The sequence below is a fragment of the Erithacus rubecula genome, assembly GCF_903797595.1.
Source record: "Erithacus rubecula genome assembly, chromosome: 4".
In the NCBI taxonomy this organism is placed as follows: domain Eukaryota; kingdom Metazoa; phylum Chordata; class Aves; order Passeriformes; family Muscicapidae; genus Erithacus; species Erithacus rubecula.
The window spans coordinates 61,159,838-61,184,852 of record NC_136686.1 but is presented as its reverse complement, the minus strand read 5'-3'; the positions used below and the strand labels follow the sequence as shown (position 1 = coordinate 61,184,852).

The 25,015-nt window shown below is 38.6% G+C and overlaps 1 protein-coding gene across 1 annotated transcript in view; it reads left to right on the top strand.

Annotated features, from left to right (window-relative positions):
• SEMA3D (semaphorin 3D) overlaps positions 1-25,015 on the top strand; it is a 136,256-nt gene that overhangs the window by 60,656 nt on the left and 50,585 nt on the right. Inside the window, exons 3-7 of the mRNA XM_079303047.1 lie at positions 909-1,069; positions 13,287-13,349; positions 14,977-15,096; positions 19,400-19,493; positions 22,704-22,832. Coding sequence (XP_079159173.1) covers positions 909-1,069; positions 13,287-13,349; positions 14,977-15,096; positions 19,400-19,493; positions 22,704-22,832 — 567 coding nt within the window. The remainder of the gene's footprint in view (positions 1-908; positions 1,070-13,286; positions 13,350-14,976; positions 15,097-19,399; positions 19,494-22,703; positions 22,833-25,015) is intronic.

Here is a 25,015-nt window from a genome sequence, read left to right as displayed (position 1 = left end):
ATGGTACTTGAAATTAATTTTGAGAACACTGATAATGGTCCGAGGGCTGTTGCACTTTTCATATGGGGGCAGGCTGAGAGATTTGGGGTTGTTCTGCCAGGAGAAAAGAAGTTTCTGAGGAAACCTTATTGCAGCTTTTCAATATATAAAGGGGGCCTGTAGAAACAAGATGAGCAAGGCCTTTCTACCGAAGCCTTTAGTTGCAGGACAAGGGGCAGTAGTTCTAAAGTGGAAGAGAGTAGATAGAAACTGGATATAAGACATTTTCTATTAGGAGAGTGGTGAGAAACTGGCACCAGTTGCCCAGAAAAGCTGTGGATGCCTGATCCCTGGAAGTGTTCAAGGCCATGTTAGGTGGGGCTTTGACCACCCTGATCTAGTGAATGATGCTCCTCCTCATACTGAGGGAGTTGAACAGGATGATCTTCAGATGTTCCTGCTCCTAATTATTCATGGCTGGCATTGACCTTCTTTGCTCCTTTATATTTGGAGCACCAAATATGGTGAGATAGTGATTCTTGAACATGAGTATATCCATGAGTATGATATATAAATGTAATTAGTTTTCTTAGAATGAAGGAAAGATACAGCACACATTTTGCAAATATCTTCCATGGTTTCTAATCTCTCTTGAATTTCTGATACTTTTATGCCATACAGATAATTTATTAAGAAAATTTTACATAGAAGAGTATTTTGTGAATGTAGATATTACCCAATTTGGAAGTAAAAAAGCCCCAGAGAACCCCAGAGGTAATAGTAACTGTATTAGAAGTCTGGAAATGCATACTCCAGGACTGCACTTATCTCACTTGTATACTCCATGCTGGTTGCATATATTTATAAAAGACACTGATGAGTCATATATAAACATTTTGATTATAAAGATTTTCTTTGTTTTCCCACAGACTTGCTGCTTTCAAACAGCTGCATCCCATTCCTGGGCTCATCAGAGGGGCTTGATTTTCGAACCCTGCTGCTAGATGAGGAGAGGGGCCGATTGCTAGTTGGGGCAAAGGACCACATCTTCCAGCTCAACTTGGTTGATGTAAACAAAAATGTAAAAAAGGTCAGTGCGTTTTCCAGTGAGTTTATCTTGTAAGTTAAATTTTGTTAAATTCTTGTTTGTTTGGTTTACTTATTTATTTATTTACTTCTTCACTGGGTAATTGCAGATTCGTTGTGCAATGCGATTTACCAAGATTTGATAATCTCACCTCCCATAGTTGCACATATTATCTTTAATCAATTGAATTTCTCATGCTGTATGATCTCCTGTGTTACTGATGACCTGTAAGAGATCAGCTATGTGGAAGAGCCCTGCAATGCATGAAAATAGCATAAAAATATCAGCAAACAGAAAAAGTGTAGCTCAGAGTGTTCACTTCTCAATTCCTCTGGTCATGATTACCCTCCTAATTTAAAAGCATTTGGAAGGAAATAACTGAAGACAGCATTTTCACTGCTTCCTGGCATCACTGGGATTGCTGTACTGTAATACTGAACAGAGCAGAGGCAATTTGGATGATTTAAATTACAGTGAAATGTAAGTGGCAATTTTAGTATTTCTGTTATATCTAGAATTACTGGTGATAGGAAAAGCTTCCACTGGGATCTGGTGTAGCCCCTTGCCCGTGCCCAGTGACAATGTGCTAACTTGAGATAATAAGATGACAATTTAGCCTTCAGTATTTCTAGCAGACATGGTGAACTGTAGCTTTTGTAAGCACATTTGACTACTATGAGTGAAAACCAGATGCTTGCACAGGAACACAGGAAAACTGGTTTCCTTCCAGATACGAAGAAAATTTGAATTCTCAGCTGTGTTTGGTATTTTCTTTAGGCACCAGAGGGGGGTTTTAAATTACTGTGTTCTGCTGCCAGCTCTGAAGAGGTAACTGATCCTGAACTAATGCAATTGCAGGCAGGGGCTGAACAGGTGGAACAGGAGACTATTTTGCCCATGTCTGAGAGCAACACTTGCTTGTGTATAGAAGAGATACACTACCAGGCGAATATCTTGTTCCTCATCTTGACTTCAGCAATGCTGCATATGCCAGTTTTTGTGAAACTCAGATTCTGAGTATTTCAGGAAATTTCTTCTTGGGATGCTTTATCTAGCACTTACCTTGCTTCTGTCATCTCAATAATTGACTCAAAATCCACCACCCCCTCAGGATATTGCATTAATAACAGCGCTGCCAATTACAATTGTAAATTTTCAGACTACAAATTGATTTTTGGTGTAGGCTTTCAGTAGAAAGCAAGTTTTGTTTGTGTGAAAAGCAGACTTCTGTTTCTGTGGGGTGCTGCTTGCCTCCTGAGAGATGCTGAGTGCTGTCACCTCCTGTTATGTTCATTGGGGCTTTATGAGCCCAGACCTTGCTGGAGGTGGCAGCGCCCTGCATGAACCACCCTCAGTCCAAGCTGGTGACATTTTCCCTTTGGCCAAATCACCACTGATCCTTATGGGCCTCGTGCTTTCCAAGAAGAGCAGACCACAGACAGAGCCAGGAGAACTAACCTGCAGTCGGAGAGTGGTATAGATGTTACAGAGAAAAGACACTGTATTAGAGGGAAAATTTGCATTTCCCAAGATGAACAGAGAATGTATGCTTACATATGTGTGGCAACCTGAAAGGAGGGAATAAAATTCCTAACCACTTGCATGTCTGGACTAAATATGTGTGCAGTTTCAAATACTTCTGTTTCTTTTAGTATTAAAGTAATAGTTTAACTATTCAGATAATATTTAACTTAAAAAAAAACCAAAAAAAAAACATGACGCAAAATATATTTAATTGGGAAGAACTGACTGTGAGAAGCCTTGCAGAGCATCCTGATGTGATGATTTCCAAGGCCTTCATGGGCATTTAACAACTTTGTAAGTGTATCTTTTTGCTTAAATTCCCAGGTAACACAAGGCAATGTCACACGAGTGTTTCTCTTTAATTCCACTGCGCTTGCCTAGTTGAATCTTGTCAGTGGAGGGATGGGATGAGATGAAGGAGGTTGTGTGAGGAACTGGATATAAATCTCCGTGGCTGAGGAGGATGCTGGAGGATGCTGCACAGTAGCAGTGGAGTGTCAGAAGGCAGCATTTGCCGGTGCTGTGTTTACACTGGCCATAGTTTGGGTTGGCGCCGTGCCAGGCGGCTCCGTTCCAGGCTTTCCCAGTGTGAGGAAACCACACATGTTGGGACTACAAGGGTCTGAAGTGTGTCCTTTGTACTCCTCTGGACTACGAGTCGTCTGGAAAAAATAATCTGCTTACACACAGCCACTAAAATGAGTAGAAATTTATTAGAATATTAAGTTTCTGCCTATAAGTGATGTGTTTATTAATGACTCGGAGGAAGGAGTGTTAAAAGCAAGCTGAGGGGAAAAGAGAGGTATAACAGCTTTGAGTCTACAGTGCAAGATTGTGCATAGTTTAGGGTTTCCTTTCTTTAAAACAAAGCTGAACATGAACTTTAAAATGCTCTATGCTGGATGGATTCATCTTATTTTTAATAAGGCTCTCAATTTCAGATATTTGTTTTTTTAGGAGCTACTGATACCTCCAAAAGCCAAGTCAGAATCCCCAATAATTTACTCTCATATGTGGATATAATTACTTGGCAAGATTTTAGAGTCTAAAGCTCTATATTAAGACATTTCTGGAATAGTATTCAAAGAAGCATCCAAAACATTGTATCCTGCTCCCTTCTGTAATGTACACATATATATAATTTAATAACTTCCTTTTAAAAACCTATTTATTTACCTAAATTGGTTAATTTGACTTACATATATTAAGTTATGGCTTTATTTCCTGGTTTACTTTTCCTTATGAAATAAATCAATAGTTCTGCTGGAGTCCCAGTTTCTTAAATCATTGTAGTTTTTATTCAATTTATTGCGTAATAGGTTGAAAACTTCCTTAGATGACAGCTTGAAAAAAAAATCTGTCCGGTTTCCAGTGCTTGCAAACCTCATTATAAAACAACAGTAAGTACCACAGTGTAATAAGCAAGTCTTCCAGTATGACAGGCCAATGCAGAAAGCTAAAGTGATTATAGTCAATAAATATATAAAATTTAGCAATGAGTAATCATCTTTCTGTATCAGGGATATATTTTATCTGGAGTTTTCCTGTACAGTAGCCTTTAGCTCCTGTTGTTGGAGTGGCATTTTCAAGTGCCACAATCTTTTTTTGAAAGATCCTTACATGCATGACAAATTCTGCAAGCTATTTGCAAACTGGAAGAATTGTAACTTCTTCCTGTGGGTGAAATAAAGATGGTCAGCAAAAGAATGCAGTTCTACTGAAGGCCTCTGTGCCATTATCACCAGAAGTGTCCTGTAAAACAAAAGGATGTTTAATGGCATGAGAGGTTGGAAAGCTGGAGAAGAAATTCTGTAGGAACACCAGGCTGTGGGATCCTGCTGGAAATGCTACTTTAGTACACTGAATTTTCTTGTGAGTTTGCTCACAGCCTTTTCTGTTTTATGCTTAAGCTAAATAAATACGAAGTACACAATGCTGTCAGCTGGGTAAACAGTGGGTAAATAGCTGCAGAGCAGTGGTGCCCCTTTCTGTGGCTGAGCTAACAGTGCACGCGGGGTTCCGTGTCAGCGCGATTATCGCCCTGTGATCGCGGCACCACCCGCCAGCTCCGCAGGAGTAGGAATGCTATCAAGGCCTGACAAGCTTTTGAAAAGCTGCCAACCTGCAGGAGCTGTCAGTGCTAGAAGACACAGCCCCATGTGGGCCAAATAGATAAACATGTCAGATCCCCAATAGCAGCTTTGGAGCAAGTTGTTTTCATCTGTCCCAGTGTGCACTGGCTCTGGGTCGCAAATTATCATTGCTTGGAGCATCCTCACTTTTGTAGTTGCTAATACTTTTCTGGCATGTGCAGCTGTCTTGTGACATCCTTGAATGCCCTCATATATTGACTATTATCTGCATTTTACAGGGAAAAATACACATATGCATAATATATATTTATCTGCTGGGTAAATGCTTATGAAATATTGGCACATAATCTTTTTCTGTAACGCCAATGCTTGCCAACAGTTCAAGCAGGCTTGTATTTCAGCACTATTTGCAGTGTGACCCACCCATCTCTGCAGGAAGGGGAGCATATATGCAAATACATATGCATATTTATGTAAAATCACACCCTTGAGATACAGGAGCAGAATTTTACATTCATTGCTCTAAGAAACTTCCTGTCAGTCGATATAAGCATGGTCTCAATTAGGAACGAACCCAGTGGGGATTTAGCCAGTACTGAAAGGAGGCCTTGGTTCTTGCCATCAGACCTGAGCTTCAGGAATACCTACAGAGTCTGAGCTGTTTATTGCAGCCTTGAAACACAGTAATACTAGGATTGGTCCTTCTTCAAATATATGTGCTGCTTATTCTATAGCTCAAAGGAAGTTAGCTTCCTGCCTATCAGCAAAACTGTGGACAGTCTGAGAGTGAAGCTTTCTTGACCAGTCAAAAGAAAAAGTTTGCCAGGAAACATAATTGAAGGCCAAAAAGTCATGTGGAAACCACTGGAGATATTTAAATTTATGAAAGTGGGACATTAGGACTGAAATAATCTGAGATAAATACAGTGAAACTTCAGGTGAGGGGCTTCTAGAGGTGATATCTTTGTGCTTGCTGGGCCTTGGAGGGGTCTTACCTCTGAGCTATTTACTCTGTAAAATTAGGCACCTGTGTAGACAAAGTGAAAGCTTTTGAAAAATGTTTACAGACACAAAACAACAGATGGGGCAAGACGTGAAGAAATCAGTATGAATCCAGAATAACACCAGTCCTAGGTGGAAGAGAATGTCTCTGTTATTTCCTTTTGCATTGTTGCCATAAATTTTGTTTCCATAAACATCCGTTGTCATTTTTGTATTTTACCCATGTGTTTAGCTATAAAGAATGGCCAGTATCCTGCTCTCTGAAAACATTTGCTTGTGTTGTTATATTATTTTTCAAAGGTAGGATTTGTTTTTAGTCTGAAGTGATAAACATGTCAGGAGCAATGCCATTTACCCTAAAAATCCTGCTGTATGGTTTCCTTTTAGGAGAAACAGACTAGTCAGAAGTCTGCTGTGGTTACACTGTGGAAAATGAAGTGTAGAAGCTATGAAGCCTTTCAAGATCTAATCCAGTATAAATGAAATCAGCATCTGGTCTATTTTCTTTAAGCTTTCACATGTGCTTATAACATACACACGAAAATGCACTTTTCAGAAAGCACTTGAGGCTGGAAGTATTGGCTGCTACTTAAGTTGTGTTGGAGATCCAGTTTAAGAGGAAAACTGGGGCATGTGGAGATGTTGCTTTGTCCCAGACACATGCAATATTAAAGCCCATTTGGTTCTAATATGAGGTTTCACTCTATCAGCCACCTGCCAAATTTTAGCTACCAAAGTGTTGTAATATGTCTTCCAAATACACAGCTTTTATTTTCCTCTGACTTCCAGTGCATTTTACTCAGTTTGACAGCACTTTGAAAATACACTGACATACACTGACACTGGCATTCCTGCTGTGTTGTAAATCACTTTGAAATAAGCCTCATTCTCTCTTTCCCCCTTCCTGTTACATCATATTATATCCACCAGTCATCCAATTTTCTGTTACTATGAAATAATTGGAGATGGAAATTTTAGTCAGTTTATTTCCTGGATGTGTGTTGCAGATATGGGAAGTAGTACCACAGGTGAATATCTGTGGCAGATGTAAAAAAGATTAAGGACACATTCTTGGCTTTTAAGGATTTCGTAAGTATTTCTGGGAGTTAGCTAAACCTGGATGAAACTGCTATAAAGAAAGCTAGATGAAAAAACTCTAAAGACAGACTAGTTAGTTTTCAAATACAGGGAGAAATTTAGATGAGGAACTTAGATGTCAGCTTCCTTTGTTTGCTGATAACTTTAAAATATTGAATTCCAGAGTACAGCAATTTTCAGTGGGATTCAGTTACAAGATCTGCTTGGGGTAACCTTCCTGTTAGGATTTGTATGTGAGAACAAACAATCTGCCTAGTTCCCCAAGCTGTGGACTTCCATACTGCTCACATTAATGCAGCAGATGTGAGATACTTAGAGAACAACTGGCATATGAATATGGTGTGCTAAAATCAGATCATTTTCTCATTAGTTAGTGCAGTTGGTTAGAGCATGGTGCTAATAATGTCAAGGTCATGGGTTCAGTCCCTGTACAGGCCACTAATTTAAGAGTTGAACTCGATGATCCTTGTGGGTCCCTTCCATCTCAGAATATTCTGTGATTCTCTGATAATTGGAACACTCTTTGTTTTCCACGAAATAATACAGAGAAGGCATTACATTCTTTCCAGTGTTTTCTGGGAAATTCAGTAAATTCTTAGTGCTTGCAGTAATTTTCAGTGAAGTGACCTGAGGTCATACACAGCAGTGACAAATGTCCTAGTTCTCAGGATGCAATCCATGAACACCCACTCTTACTGCATTGTGGCATGACATTCATGATATTGTCTTATGCAGCAGGGTGACATTCTTATTGGATCACTGTTGTATGTTTTCTCAGTGCTCCTTGATCTTACTGTTGTTCTTTGCTTTTGATTTTTGAGCTATGAATTATAAAGTTCTTCAGAAAATCACGAAAATAAAATTTAAAAAGAGAGTCACATTATTGTCATTTTCGTGGTGGGAAAATTGAGACCTGACTGTCACATAAAGTAAGGCAATAACAAAACTAGGATTAGACTGTCTCCTGGTTTGCTTCAGTCTGTTTGGCTCATATTGCCCTCTTTACTGTACTCATTTTATGGTCCCATTGAGCTAAGTCATGAATCCTTTTTTTTTTTTGTTTTGTTTTTTTTCCACATAGGGGGGTAGTTTTTCGTGGAGAAGAGTTTCTCATGGGGAGTATATTGCTTATGCCAATGTGACAAAAGATTTACAACTCAATCTGGCTTTGTTCTTTGGAAACTGCAGTTGGAACTGTCATATGGAGAATTTATCCATACCAATGAGCCTAAGCTTCTGAGTTATAGTGTACATGCTTCACAAAGCCTTAATAAGACACTTTGATGCCCAGAAAGCTGTAATTTCATTGCATACCTTCCCTCAAGCATTAGTATGATGAGCATCTAGTACACAGAATGAAACAAGGGAAGAAAACTGGCCTTCTCTTGCTGCATCAAGCAGCTGTTTAAAATCAGGGTATTCATCTAAATGCTTTTATCACCTCTTACTCCTTTAAAATAGGAAGGGAGTAATCCCTTTCTTCACAGGCCCCAGATTGAGTGTGTGAGTGTTTTGAGACGTGCTGATCAGCTGATGTCCTTCAGTAGGGACACACTCTGCTGCTGCTCCGTGCAGCACTGACAGAGCACTTTGGGGTGTCTGGCACCAGAGGCAGCACTGATAGAGAAGTGCTGGGGCACGTGCACAGCATCAGGCACGGGAGAGGCTCCAGTGAGAGCCCCAGGGCTGTGAAAGCAGACAGCCTCAATGGGACACTCAAGTGCTTGCTGCTGGCGTGAGCATGGCTGTCCTGGGGACCTGAAACTGGAAGGAGTCACGTTGGTCAATTGGTGTCATTCCCTGCTATCAGCACCACCTACCTCATGGGGCAGTTATTCCTTTCACAGCCCAGTCCACAGATGCTGTAAGTGGCCCTTTGGGATACTTCATGCAACTTCTTTAGTAATGTTGTTGCTGTGGAACAGATCCTTGTTAGTCCGATGTTTAAGACTTAATTTTTGTTAAAAACTACAGTCTATGCTAAAAATTCATTTACAAGCAGTTTCTGTCTATTTCCTCTGGCTATTTATTATTCTGGACTTCAGAGCCCTTTGATTTTTCCTGCATAATTTAACTCCATTTGTATTAGTGATGCTTCCCAACTCTCTGTCACCTGCATGGGTTGTGGCAGAGTTCTGGGTTTTTACCAAGGCTACATGAAATAGGATGAGCTCTGACACTGTTTCTTGAGGAACTTAGTTAGTAGCTTTCCATCTCATCATTTCATCTTTGCTCATCAGACCATTTCTTTTCCTTGTACTAGTGCCTGATTTTTGGAGCTGAGCTAATCAGTTTCTATGTGAGAATTTAGTAAATATTTAAATGGAGCCATGAGGAAGAGCAGCTCTGGCACCTTAATGTAATTCAGATGGGTCATTAAAGTACAATATTAGAGTGGACTAATGTCTGTTTACCAAGTCATACTGTCTTCTCTACCACACTCCATATTCATTGGAAATTTGTGTTATTTCTTCCCTAACTAAAAACTTCTTTTGAAACCTTACAAATAGATGAATTAAGACCAATGGGTTTTAAAATTGTTTAGGTAGCTTATGCCCTTCCTCTTTTGCATTGTGCCAATATATAGTATTTTCCACTCATTTTATGAAGTACTGCACCATCCTAGATTTAGAAGCATAATTAGAAGTAATTCTTGAAAGAGCTGTACTTTCACACAACATTTTTTTTGTAATGAGACTTCACTGTTTTATTTTTGAGCATCACTTCTCCTAAGGATTTATAGTCTGAAGTGTTAGCTTAGGAAGAAAATCTGATAGAGAAAGATAGATACTGAAAAATGAGTAAAATATCAGTATTATTAATTCATGACAGATTGTAGCTGAAATTAAGCTCTTAGGGATATATCCATATATATATACACACACACATATATATATTTATACATATATATATTATATATATGAACACACATAGGTATATACACACACATATACATAATACACATTTTAAAAATGTTTTGCCTCTGTATTCATTCCTTTCTTATAGTAAAAATGCGTATTTAGAGCAAAATGTTACTTTTAGAAATCTACTGCTCTTGATCTGGAAAAGACCTTTGTGGTTTTAAATGTTTTGTTTTAATCAGAAATCAATTTCCAGCTACCCTTTAAAGTGATACTTTATCTGTCCTACGCTTATGTACTGCTTAATTTTGTACTCCTGGGAGGTTTTCTTTCTCTCTGATAGAAAAGAGCTTATTAACTTTCGTTTATTAGGATAATTTAATTTCTTTCCTGTTGCTAAATTTAAGAAAATATTTGAAGAATGATTCAAAAGTAATGGTAAGGTTATTTTTTTTTTAATTGGGCAGTAGAAGATAAAATCTGGAAATCATGACAGTAGCCAACCTCTGGAATTTTGATACGGTTATTTTAAAAGGAAAATAAACTGAAGATTAAAGAAAGAATCCTATTTAAGTATATAGTTCACATATTCTTACTAGTTGCATTCTTGTCTTAAATTCAATAACTCCACTAAGCTATTCTAGGATTTCTCCGCACATTTCAAATACTGATGCAACCATAAAATATATTAAATATGTAATCTGTACTGTTTGTAACACAAAATGATTATAAACTTAAGTCAGTGTTGTTGTCACCTTTAATATACAGTGCATGGTTACCTTTTTTTGTTCCCGTTCCATGAATTTTCTTACTTATTGAGGAATTTGTGGAAAAAAATGTTAATAAGCTGTTAGCATTTTGAATAAAGCATGTAAATAAAAAAAAAAAAAAAAAAAAAAAAAAAGAACAATTTTAAAACTTCAAGCCATTTAAAAGCTCAGTGATTTTAAATCTATAAGAAACTACAGGAGCATGCAGTTTTACTTCTTTGGCATAATGTAAAACTAACTAACTCATCAGAATAAAATTTAATAGTAAAACTTAATTTCACCTCATACAGAAAAGTCAATACTGATGTATAATGTTACTTGTGTCAGTGTTTGAGGAAACCAGATCTGTGGTACTGTTATAGTATGTCCTGTGGTAAAAAATGAAGTCTATATTTTCTTGCTCTGCACATCAGCTCATTATTTATAATGCAATTTTCTTGATCTATTACAATTTACAACTGACAGTTTCTGGGAACCTCTCATTTCTCATATGTAAAGCAAATAAATATCACTTTTACTCCCCCATATATAATTGAAAATTGATTTTCAAGCTTAGCTTCACTTTTCATTGTCTAATGTGGCCTTATATAATGCTAAATACTGAGGCTGTTGAGTAACTAGAGAATAAAACAATTGTTTTTTTTAATATAATTGTCTGTGGTCAATTATCACAGAAGTGGGGGTGTGTATATTTCAGCCTTGCAGGACAAGCACCAATTCCCATGAAGGAATCTGTGCAACTGAGGGTAAGTCGAATCCATTAACACTTCTGATGCATTGGAGTAGATGTCTGTTTTTAACTCCTCCAGTTCAGTTCTTCTGTGTAGTTGGCAAGGCTGGGCATTTTCAAAAGCCTACAGAGGGGCATCTTTGCCTGACTGGATAACTAAACTTTGGCCAAAAATCTCCCAAGCTTCTTGAAGACCTTCAGGCTTCCTTGTAAATGATTCAGGATCTTGGGCAGAATTGGGCTTAAAGTTTATGTACAAGAGAACTGATGTGTTTGAAGATCCATGATCCTACATTCCTCTTTCTGTCCCTTCTCATCAGCTTTTCTTCACTGGCAGCTTTTCATCAGCTTTTCTTCTTAAACTTAACCTGTGTTGCAATCAAGACTCATCCTGCTCTGCCCAGGCAGAGACCAGACTGGACCTACCTTCAGCTCTTCATGATATTCCCAGAATTTCCTGTGTGCTTCCTGGCACTGTGCACTGTGCCACCCACACACCCTGGCACAGCTGATTTCAGATTGCATTTTCATACCTGGGTGCCATGAATTCATCATTCTGAAAAAATGCTCTGGGAAATCAAATCTGTGCTCCAATTCTGCAATGTTGTTACATTGTCTTATCTCTGACTCCGTGTAAATATTGTTGTAGAGGGCTAAGGTTTAAGTAACTTAAACTACATTATCTCTACTAAGAGGTTTTTATCAGAAAGGTAACTAAATTCACTTGAGAGGAAATTAATTTCCTTGCAGAAATCCAATGTATCCATTTTCACTGGGAAGAGAAGTAAAATCAAAAGTGTTTCCAGATTGAGAGAAACAGTGACTGTAGGTTTTGGGAAGTGATAAAGACACTTGACCCAGGACACTGGCTTCTTGTGTTCCTTTCCTGTGTGGAACTGAGCCTGTCTGTGTATGTCAAGCCACATCCTACAAGGTGCCAATAGCTGGGTGAAAGGGAATATGACAGCAGTCAACTCCTCTTGTATGCCACTGAGTTGTGCACCCTTCCTTGATGATATTTTTATTTCTAATGCATATTACAATTCTTCATTCTTATATATTTGCTATTTAAGATTTTGTAAAGAGTGATTGAAGATTACTCTAAAGTGACTACTAATGATCTGCTGACTGGTGCCTGGCACTTGAGGCAATGTACTAATCAATATTTGCTTAAAATTAGTGTGATTGTGGTGTTTTTACTATTAGTTATGAGAAATAGCAATAGTTTTGTCTTGTCAAAATTAGAAGTACAAAATACCAATTTTTATCAGGGTAATTTTAGAAGAATTTATATTTATCTTCTATTTGAAATTTACTAGAATCAAACATGTGCTCAACCATATCCAGTTTTGACTGCTTATTTGAAATCAATGAGGCAGAACCTGAACTGCTGTTCATTGATATTTCTGCACTAAGGTAATTTGAATTATAGTAACTGACAGTATTTTGTAATTTGGATTCATCTACATCAAAACCTATTTTATAGAATTCTTCAGGGCAGATTTTAAAAAAAGAGAAACAGTATCAATATTTAATGCCAATTATCTAAGGTCCATGATTCTACTCTAAACTTCTGTTTCATTTTCTCAGTTAACTCAGTTAATGTTGATGGGTGACATTTTTAAACCATGCACTTTTGATTCCTGTCAAATGTACTTTTTGTTCTACAATTTTCCCTTGAGCTATCCTTAGTTTTTTGAACCTAATTCTTTTCATTTGAAAATTGGCAGAAAGGGCTCTAAGTATTTTTTCTAATAGTTATGCCAAGTCCACTGGCCCAAATTCTTCCCAAATGTAATTTGCCTGACTTTGCAATCAGTTAGTTTCCAGATGATTTGGCTCATCATAACTTTGAGGGAAACACATAATGGTGACAAGTGCCCTGGCCAGATTAACTGAATGCTTTTTAAAAGTACATGCAGCCAGTGAAGAAGTAAACAAAGATCGGAGTGGTTGATTTAAAACCTCTTAACTTTTTGTAATTAAATATTTTATCTGAAGTCATGTTCATTTAAATTTACAGGCAAGGTCCTTCACCATGAATAAATCTGTTTTAACTGTTTACTCATGAAATAATTAATCTGCAGTCACAGGACAGAGTATAATCTTCATAATCTTTGTTTTATTTTAACTGTGTTACAGATTTACTGGCCTGCATCAAAAGAAAAGGTAGAGATATGCAAATTAGCTGGGAAAGATGCCCATGTAAGTATGATGCATATGCTTTCTTATTGTGAAAATTATGAATATCTGTGTATTTGTTACACAAAATGCATTAGTAAGCTCTTGTTACACTTCTTCTGAAATAATGTCCTAAGTGTTTTTTCTTAATTAAAAAAAAAAAATCTACATTTCTATTTTTTTATAAAGACTAGTACTTAAAAGAATTCAATATTGCAGTCAGCAGTTATGCTAGGTTGTTCTTTTACATAACAAATGCAGTTGAGAAATTAATGGTTTTTCCTCAGAAATGTATACCAGGCAGTGCTTCCATTAAATCCTGGTTTTTTTCCTATTAAAATGCTTCTTTGTTTTTTTTCTTGGGAGTGTCCTGAAATGTAACTTCATTATAATTCATTAAAGAAACAGAGTAGTAGAGCAGTGTACAAATGAAGTTAACTTGCAGACAGCTTCTGTTAGTGTTAAAAGAAAATCTCAGACTCAATGGTTTTTCCCTGGAGCCAAAAATTTTCTTTAGGAAGTATATTTAAGGTACATACATGTATACAATACAACTTTTATATGCTTTGTGTACCACAGATTACATCATGTGTCTAGACCCCACTATAAATGTAAACATTTCCTGGCTGTAAAATAAAATTTCTTCCTTTTCTCTCAAAAAAACCCTAATTTCTATTCAGCATGTTGGTTACTGAGGTAGATTCCAGCTCAAAACACTCTCAACTCTCTGCCTAAAGAATTGCAACTTCTTATTTTAACTTTTTGCTACAATTATCTTTCTTTGCAGCAGTCAAAACCTAAACACCACCTTTGCTGAGCACTGGGGATATTCTTATACTGGTGTATATGGAAGATTTGTACTCTTCTATTTCTATACTAAGAAGGAAAGGGTCTTGGGAGAGAAATATTTGTTTTGGACTCTCACTTAAGTGTAGGATGATGTCTTGAACGTATGAACAGATCTTGTGTATTCCCTCTGAAGCACTTGTTTTGTGTTTCTGTATTCATTTCATTTTGGGGAAAGCTAGAGCAAGCCTTTTCCTCCAGCACATGTATCATCCTTGGAGCATGTAGCAGCTGCCTGTGCTTACCAGCAAGGACCAAGCCCAGCTAGAGCCAGGACAGCCACTGGACTCAGAAACGACCAAATAAAAGTCACCAGTAAGATGTGGTTGGTGCAGAGACAACCCTTTTGTAGTGTGTTGAAGTTTTTCAGCTCACCACAGTCACTTTAATAATGTAATCCTTGGTGTTAAACACGTGCAGCACCCTGAGCTGGGAAGCAAAGGCTGGAGGACTGGTAGCCAGACAGACCCAGTGGCTCTGCAACCTCTGCCCAATTGCTGACAGGTGTTGTTTGCTACAACACAGCCTGAAGAGATACCCTCCAAACCATGCTGTGAGCACACAGCTTCTTGTGGCTGTAAGCATTACAGCAGGATTAAGTTTGCAAGTCTGATTGATGAACTGCCTGGTAGATAGCCCTGTCCAATTGTTGCTGTCACAGCTTTGAACTACTTTGCAAGCAGTCTCTGCTACAGTAGTTTTGAGTTTAAGTACACCAGTGCTATGGCTGTAACTTAATAGAATGTATAATGTGAAAAGGAAGAATAAACATGCAAAGTAAACTTTATCTTTCATTTCCCAACAGACAGAATGTGCCAATTTTATCCGTGTTCTTCAGCCGTACAACCGGACCCATGTTTATGTCTGTGGCACAGGAGCATTTCACCCTCTCTGTGGATACATTGAACTTGGAACTCACAAAGAGGTAATTTAACTTTCTCACTAGTCTGACATGTCAAGGAATAGACCTCATCTTGTTTAGCATTCATCACAGATTGGAAAATACTGTGTGAGTGTGTAAAAAATGACCTGACAGCAGCTTGCATAAATAACAGGGTAAATGGTGGGTTCTGTGGGTCACACGGGAACTCTCGTTCTCACATTTGGTATGTGCATATCACTTTTGAACAAAGCACTTTCCTTAGGCTTAATACACAAAGTTCTTCAGAATGACACTTCCATGTGATTAACGAAGTGAAGAGAACATCTAACCCAGATGTCTTCCTTTCTAGTAAGTCATTTCTGCACATACTTTCCTTACGCACATACATTCAGAGTTCAAGATGAAACTTGTAGTTCTATCTTTTAATGTGCATATACCCTTGGTCCACAGAGGGATTCCTATGCTTTGTGCAGGAGAGTAATAAACACTTTGAAAAGGCTCTCTGAGCCTGAGTGCAGGCACAGCATCTCAGGACTTTGCAGTGTGCTGCAGTCTAGTCACTAAAGAGGTGTTGGGTGTCCTCCAGCACTAGTGGCATATTCCTGAGCTGATGTTAGCAGCTGATTGGTCTTCATTTACTGGTGACAAAGAAATCTCTGTCCTAAGTGGTAAATGTTTGAGACCTAACCCCCACAACAGAAGAATTTTGGTGTTGTGTCAAGCAGCCACTTAGTACACAAGTCTCTTTTTAACTCCTATATGTATCACACCTTGGCTATATTTATCCCACTGGCGCTGTTCTCAGACAGTGTTGAGATGTGACCTGTCTGGCTGATTGCTTGTGGTGCAGGCTTCCTATACTGTTATAGAAATAGCTTTCTCTTCTCTTCAAGGCTGGGTAAAATTCTAGAATATAAGAAATAACATCTAAAGTTACTGAACTGAATAACCTGAAACAGAATAAGAATCATAGAATGGTTTGGGTGGAAAGGGCTTTTTAAGATCACCCAGTTCCAACCCGCCTGCCATGGGCAGGGACACCTTCCAGTAGATCAGGCTGCTCAAAGCCCCATCCATCCTGGCCTTGAACACTTTCAGGCATGGACCATCCATAGCTTCTTTGGGTAACCTTTGCTGGTGCCTCATCACCCTCACAGGGTATGATTTCTTCCTAATATCTAATCTAAACCTACCTTATTTCATTTAAAGTTATTCCACTTTGTTCTATCACTGATACATGGAATCAAGGGAAGATCCCCATAGAAGAAAAAAAAGGATTAATGTTTGCCCAGACTAACATCCATTGTTATGAACCCCACAATCTGTGGGTTAGATGACCAACCCAGAGGGACTGCCTGTGCAACAGAAAACTGAAGCTGTGAGATATCTACATGACAGTGTTCTGTGTCTAATATACCATTAGTACTTGTATTGTATTGTCTTGTATATGGTGTATAATTTGGCTTACAATGAAATAATTATGTAGACTTCTTTACTTTGCTACTTTAAATACTGCGATTGAAGCAACTGAAATTTTAGATCCCTTGTATCATGCTGATTTCTTAGCTGAATGATCAAATACACAGTTGAATGGAATAGAACAGCTCTCAGCAAGAGTATAAGTAAGGCTCTGGTTTTACCTCTGGGTCATTAGCAAGATTCCTTATTCACTCTACCATTGTCCTACTTCATTTCATCTACTTCATTTGTGAAGGTTGTTTTCAGCAGACCTTATGAAATTATGGATTTGGTCTGGCTGCTCAGTCCGGCAGCCAGTCTAGACAAGGGGTCTGTCTCAGTTAGACATGACCAATTACCTTGTGAGAGGAAATGGAAGAAGAATCCTGGTATTGTGTTTCCTAATCCCCTCACTGTCCCCCAGTCCTGCCTCTCCCACATTCCTCCTGGTTGCTCAGCTGCAGTGGTAGTTTGGACAGTATTCAGCACTGCTCCTGCCTCTTCTGACAGAGCAGCTCTTCTACAGCCTCCTGCTCATTTATCAGCCTTGCCTGGCCTCAGGCATATTTTCCTTTTCCTTCTTGGAGGCCCAAACACCCTTCAGCCACCATCCTTCCACCGCCTCTCCAGATAAAAGTGACAAGGCAGGAGAGTGCTGAGGATAGGCCAAGAGATGGGAATTTGACAGGCAGTTTGACAGTCTCCTTGTAGGAACTGAAGCCAGGAAATCCGTTCTCTTAGAATTTTTTCTTTTTTCCCTCCGTCCCCTTCTTAATTTTTTTTTTTTTTTTTTTTTTTGCATTTAAATCTCTGGGTTATAGTAACAGATAATCTCTCCAGGAAGATGTGGAATGCTTGGGAGATCCCTGAGGTCCCATGAGGCCCTGAGATAGCCTCATGGGGGCTGTGAAGCCAGGCAGAGCTCTGCTGACCTTTGAAAGCTGCTGGTGGATCTGCACAGAGCTCTCCTGGCCAGTGCCAGTGCTGTGAAAACAGAGAGGAAAACAGTGTGGATCAGGTGACTCAAAACCACAGCAGACACTGCTTTTGAAGCAGTACAAATCCCCAACGGGATCACACAATTAAAGGGGATTAAAGTCCTCATCTTGTTATTGCTCAAGTCGCTGCCAAAACTTCTCTTGGCTGGTGAAGAAGAGGCTTGGCCCGGTTGGTGCTGCTGGCCACAGCTCTCCAAGGGATGCTCTTTTCTTTGAAAGCTCTGCCCAAAGTGAAAGCAGGAGGTTAATTCTGTGTGAATGCCTGGTAGTGTCCATTAGTTTGTCTGGGTAAAGTCTGAAATATTTGATGTTGATCTATAACTCCCTTGATCCCCTGAGTACTGCTGGGCTTGCAGACAGCCTCTTCACATGTGATAAAGGTTCTCAGAGCAGCTCGGGGTTGCACATCTAGAACAAAAGACAATGGGACAGCAGCACTGCCAGAAAAAAAAGCCTAATTTTTAGTTTAGTTTGCTGTGCTCACTTGGGTAGCTTGAGAATTTGGTTTGCCATCATATTCCACAGGTTTGGGAAGTTAACGAGTTTTTTGCTGATTAAATTCTGCTTTGTATGAGCTAGGATTGCTGGGGGAAATTGAATTTATGTTCCCAGATTGGAATTGATTTTTCTTTTCTCTTAAGGAGCTTAATTATTCAGTATCCTGGGCTCTTGTCTTCTGAGCCTAGAGAGTTTAGGAGGCAACTCAATAACATAGAAAGGTTTAGTCATTTATAATCTGATGTGCATTAAGGATGAACTGAATTAATGCGTTGTGAAGTCGAATCCTATGTGGCCATCTTTGGCCATACTTGCTCTTGCTTGTCATTTGTACTCTTCTGGCCTCTTGCAAGGCAGAGATATGAAATAATTAAAATAATTAAAATCACTTCACCCATTTTTAATCATTTAAATCATGGAGATGTTTTGATTTTTTCTTTAACTAGCTTCTAAATTTTGTCTCTGTAATATATTGATTAAATTTCTGAGCACTAGTGGGATTTTAGGTATCTCTGGAGGTAGGAAGGCATGTTAAAGGAAAATGTGTTAAAAGCACTTCTGTAGGCAATCTCTCTTCTCTTTATGGCAGCACAGTTCTGAAGATGATGTCTTTATACCTGCAGAGAGTTCACTTTACTCCTCAGAGCTATCAATTTGCCTTCAGCAGGACTCACTATGGATTTCAGGTTAACTGTACTTTCAGGAAACCATTGAAAGGGGCAAGAATCCTTGTTGGCAATTCAAAACTAAAATAAAGCTTCAAATGGATGACTACAGAAATTGAGTTGTTGATTGCCCATGGAAAACATTGGCAATAATTTTAAATAACTTATTTTCTTTATCTTCCTCTATGCCCTTAGTTCTATGGCCCAGGAATTAATCATACTGTATTTGGAAACTACAAGGAAGAAACTATTCTGATATCTCTTGTATCTTTAGCCTTGTTAAAAATAATAAGAGAGAGCATATGCAGCTTTCATTTTACAAGGGTCTGAACTGTGTCTGTTGTGAACATTATTCAGCAGTCCCTGGAGAAATTTCAGAGTCAGCCAGAACCCCTTCAGAGTCTCCTATTGCAACACAGTCTATCAGCACTTTCCCAAATTGAAGCCAATGCCTTTTAAGTACAATCCAGCTTTTAATTAGAGTAAAAATGAACAATGCATGTCTTTTTTTCTGAAAAGAATGATATTTTTTTTTTTAAGATTTGTGTTTTGCTATAGATTAACCAGGATACAGTAAAACTGAGTGAAAAAATCCAGATCTAAAACAGACACAGACTGTAAACATCAATGCTGAGATGACAGCTGCATGATCTAACACACCTTCACTGTCTAAGTGAGTTTTTCCCCACAGCCACACCAGGATAATGAATTTGTGTTTATTCTCAGGAGATGGCATTCCGTTTGGACACCCAGAACCTGGAGTCTGGCAGGTTGAAGTGCCCCTTTGATCCCCAGCAGCCCTTTGCTTCAGTGATGGCAGGTAAGGAGCCACCAGAGCCAGGCTGCTCTCAGCCTGTGATGGTTCTGAGCAGCCCAGGGGCTCAGCAGGTGCCACTGCTGGAGCTGCTCTGGCACTGGTCGTGTTTCCAGTGCTGGGTGTGCTCTCAGAGCTGGGGAAGCCTTGGGGCTGCAGGCATCAGAGGGCTGGAGGGGCAGCAATGCAAACAGAGGCATTAGAATGGCTGTGGAGCCTCTGTCAGCCAGGCAGGAAGGCGTTTCACCCTCACCCAGTCATTGCTCCTTTAAGAGGACAACAAAAAACCCCAGATGGACAGAGAGTGTTTGAAGCCCTTGTGGGCCTCTTTCTGCAATTATCAATATGTTCTGCCCTTTGAAGTCTGCTGACATGCACTATTTCCATAAATACGTTTCTGAGGTTTCTATTTACTCGAGTAGCCACTTCTGAAGCCGGGAGCCGAGGAGCAAGATAGTGCAGTGTGCCTGCTGCGTGCAGCACAGCACTGTGTGGTCTGACATTTGGGGCCCAGGAATGTCAGCTTGACCTCTGCATTTCAAATCACTATAAGAGCTACTTTGGTCATGGTTTGGTTCATAGCTTTGGACAATTTTCATTTAGCTTGTCCGTGGAGCCCATGAATGCAAGATAAGAGTGAGGCACCATGACGTTTCCATTACAGCCAAGGAGCAGTGCTGACAGAGCTTTGAAGTATCGGTCACTCTGGTATAAAAAGAATATGACTAATGCTCACTCTTTATTCTCAGATAATAAGATAGATGATTTGTGATTCTGACCCTACAGATGGGGCAGGACTTCCTTTATTAAAAACAATAGATTAAAGCCTGTGCTTATTCTTCTCAGAGACCCCTAGTACTCTTTAATGACCGTGAAGTCTATTTTTAAAATGGGGTTCCCAAAACTTTAACTTTTTTTTTTTTTTTTTTTTTTTTTTAATGCAAGCAGTAGAACTCTGTGATTTACTGCAGCATTGCCTAATTTCAGTAGCACTCTCATGCTTTGACTGTTCTACTAAATCTTGTGAAATGAAGAAGCTGCTGTCTTTCAGCTACCTAAGACATGAACTTTGCTACATAACAATTTTTGAGCTAGATAAAATTAATGGTCAGGGTATTCTAGTATCCCTTTTTTGAGTGTGGATAGTGTCAAGTGCTTCACAATAATATACAAAGAGCACTGTAAACAGTTACAGTCTGACCAGAGATCGTGTTTTTGGTCTGTCTTTGGATACTTACCTTATTCCCAAGTGAACTAGGAGAGCAGTATAGTTCATGAATGAGATGCTGCTCTGGAGCTCAGGTGAGATCATTTCCCATCTCTGCCACTAATAAGCAGAGTAACCTTGGCATGTCACTTCTCTCTATCTACTTTCATTTATCTGCCAAATGGCAATAAAAATTACTTATATCCTTCAAAAAAGACTTTCTATTCAGTTATACATTAATGAGCTAAGTAATATCTAACTATATTTTCACTCATATATGTCAGTTAATGCAACTGAGTAATTTTAATTCTTTGTAGAAATAAGTAATCTGAGTACCACATGACATATCACTTCAAGTAAATCCCATGCATAAATTTGGAAAGCTAATTTTTTTTACTAAAAATCACCTGCTCATCATCCATCCTCTGTTACAAATTACCACTCACCAAAAGTGTTCAGGATGTAGCAGGAACTTGGACTGAGAGATACCAAATGCTGAGAGAAGTGCTGAAAATGCCTTGTCAGCAGAGCCTCAGCAAGATGGAGAATTTCTGTTGGTCCTTCAGATGTATCGATCACCCAGTGCCTGTCAGTTAGCAAACACCAATTACCCTGCCCATTCCTCATTATGACAAATACCTTTCAGAATGCACTATTGTTGCTTTACAAAGGCAACATGCTGTCTGAAAGATGTGCTTTTCACAACTGCCATGGAAATCATGCAGAAGTAACAATAATAATGAAATAAAAGGAAAGATTATAGATTTTTTTTTTTGACAAATAAAGTGCTTGTGGATCATGGGTTGTGGGTTGGTTTGTTGATTTTTTTCCCCCCTTGATCTTACTATTTTAAGTACATTTACATCTTTAGCAAATGAAAGCACAAACATCAGTGTTGAATGGTATTTATTCTGCATTCACTCTCAACAAAAGCTTCTCTCTAAAAGATCTTGTGAAATGTTTCGACCCAGGAGTATCAGAAAACCTGGATAAGGAACTTTTGGAGGGGGGGTTTTATGTATCATACAGCTTTTCTATAAGATTATAATTCATGAACATGAAATTTTTTGTTTTTATGGATTCTAACGATTTATTTATGCACATCATTAAGCAAAAAAAAACCTCTTCCAACCAATAAAGCTTCTTATTTTACAGAAAAAAGGACTATTTTAAAATGCACTATGTAGTATAAAAGGATTCATAGTGATACTGTTTGCTTCTTTTTGAAAAGTACTGAGATCTAAGGGGAAACAGAAAATATTGTGCATTTCTTAGCATTTTCATTGCCCACAAAAGGGGCAGAAGAGCAAATAGTGACTGCAATTGCAGCAAGCTCACAGCCCTGTATTACAGATATAATGTCCTTGTGAGGCAAATTCTGGCTGCCTTATTCAAGCAAGATGTGTCATTTATTTTAGCAAGACCACTCTGTGTGAAAATGATGATGATTTGTGTCTGTAGCCATATTCCTGCCATTAACACAAATTCCCTGAATTTGTGCCTGAATTCCTCTTTTTGCATTAAGTGTTGGATGGAGATCCTTGCTGCAGGAATGGGCCAAGCTGTAGCATTCCAGTGGGGAAGCATCTACCCTGTTTTTCTAGCCAGCAGCAAAGCCATCAGGGCTGTGGCAGTCCTGGGACACAGGAGGTAGCTGGAATGGACAGGTGGTCATGCCTTCACTGTTCAGGTTAAATAAACCTTTATATCATTTAAGAGCCCATCACCTATTAAAGCCTGGGAAATTTACTTTTCTGAGTGTCTAAAAGATCTGAAAATTAGGTTTTGACTATGTTACTTCTCAGACATATAATTACAAACATCACTCTCATTTAAATGTAAGCAAATTCACAGAACCAAAAAAAACCCCTTAAAATATGACCTAATAGTATTTTAAAGCATTAAATCAGTTTTTAGACAAATTTAATATAGTTGTTGTTCACCCAACAAAATATAAATAATTTTTTTGTGCCACAGCTGTAGGAACCCTATTTCTTTTTCATTTGCAGATGAGTATCTTTATGCTGGAACAGCTTCTGATTTCCTTGGCAAAGACACTGCTCTGACACGTTCTCTGGGCCCTTCTCACGACCACCATTACATCAGAACTGACATTTCTGAACATTACTGGCTTACTGGTAAGATACCAAACATATGCTGTTGTCATTTGCATTGTCCCTGCCTCTCTGAAGTTAACAGCTCCTTCCTTGTATAAATACATGTCCAGTAACTATAAATATAGATATTGTATCATGGGGTCTTTGGATTACGTAAGCTTTTTTTAAAAAGCTCAGTGGAACAGAAATGCACTTGAGAAAAGTCACAGAGGTGAAAATGTTAATTAAGGGAAGAGTGGGAGCATGAGACCTAATCATAGTTTCTGTCATTGATCTATATATCTGTATAATCCTACAATTGAAATAATATCATGACTTAAATGCTTCTATATCCAGCCTTGTTGGAATAATCTTTTTAAACTGTTTTTTCCAATCACTTTTTAGAAGCTCTGTATAGTGTGTTGAAACAACAGACTAGAAATCTCACATTTTTTGGTAGGAGGTATTATTTTTAATTTTCCTTTTTTTAAGGGGAGAAATACCCTTTGTTGCTGTGAGGATAATTTTAAAGCCACTAAGGGCACACTAAAATAGCTTCCCAAGCAAAACACTGCTTTTCCTTGCCCGTTAAAAAACATTGTGAGCTAGTAAACCCTCTAAAAAACTGGCTGCATTTGCACCCAGCCAGTCTCAAACCACACACAGAGTAACATGGAAAACTTCACTCACAAGCTAACCCTGCTCAATTAAAGCATCCCCCTTTTAGTTGTCAACTGTCTTTAAAGATGTGGCAATGCTGGCCCTGGCTCAGGATGCCTGTGTAACTATTATGGGTGCAGTGGAAAGCCAGGGCCTGCTGACCACAGGGTTAAGTTGTCTTCCCAGCAGACAATTTCTAAAAAAGATAATTTTGCCTCTTAACTCTTTGAGATCTCAGCAAGAGGAAATGTTTAGGTTTTTTTTCCCTAATAATTTTTCCCTACCCCTTCTCTTCCTTCTTCTGTAGTGTTCCTTTAAATTTCTATTGAGATGTAACTGCATAACCCCAGAATTTCTGCTGTGAGATGAAGAGAAAAATAAAAACCCACTTAAAAGTCATGTTTACCTTTCCAAATAGGGGATGGAAGAATCTCTCATCTGACTCTGCTGACCAATCCCACTTTGATTTCCTGTGTTGAAAATCTTTCTTGTCCCACCTCTCCTGTCTTGTCTCTCTTGTTTCCACACACCCCTTGTGCAGTGCAGAGCAGAAATGGGCTGGGATTTGGACCAGGATGGGTCCTTCCAGCAGTCTAATTCCAATTAGCCATGCAAGTGCATATCCAGTTTTATCACTGATGGCCTGCAGATGCTCAGCATGGAGAGGTGGCTGGGTAGCTTCTTTCCTAAGGGATGCAATAATAAGCTAAAACCAAAGATTTACTATGGTTTGGGCCTGAGGAGCATCTGGTGTTATCATTAGTATAGATCCACATTGATGAGCATTACAGGGTTCAGTTCCCAGTCCAAAAGAACTTACAGCTTAAAAATACAGTTCCAAACCTTATTATTGTTTCTTCATTAACAGTTTGAGGCAAGGGAACGCTCCAAGAAAACAGAATAAACTGGTTTGAGAAATGTTTAGCTGTTTTAGTGGGGGGGTTGTGTCTGCCTTTCCTCTCTCATTTATATTGATTCATGATTTACTCTGTTTTCACTTAAAGCATCTGTATTTGTGAAACTTTTCTAAGGAGAAGAGTATATTAATATGTCTGGGTCTGAAGAACAGCTTTAGTGTGCTAGACTGTGAGGTGAAAATTGCCCCACACTATATAAACACTGAAGACCCTATATATTCTTCAGGTTTACCTTGTTTCCAGCCATATAAAACCCTGCAGCCACAATTCTGTCTAAGACTTCACAAACACAATCCCTTCAGTGTTATACTAAGAGGGATAGACATAAACTGGGTGCTTTTAATATTTTGAAACAGTCCTTTTAAGGTTGGGGAAAATTTTAAGTGCAACTTGAAATGACGGCATCATTTCTGTAATAAGCCATAGGGTGGCCAATATATTTCCAGTTTATTGTGAAATGTTACCAATCACAGATTTTGTGCTTTCAGCAGATACTGGTATAAAGAAAATATTTACTTGATTTCAGGTTTAACACTCCCGTCTCATCTAAATCCCCTCTTCCCTAAATCTGCTGCCCATTTACCAAGCATGTGTTAGACCTCCATGAAAAGTTGTACATACTTGAATAATTGTACAATTGGCAATAAA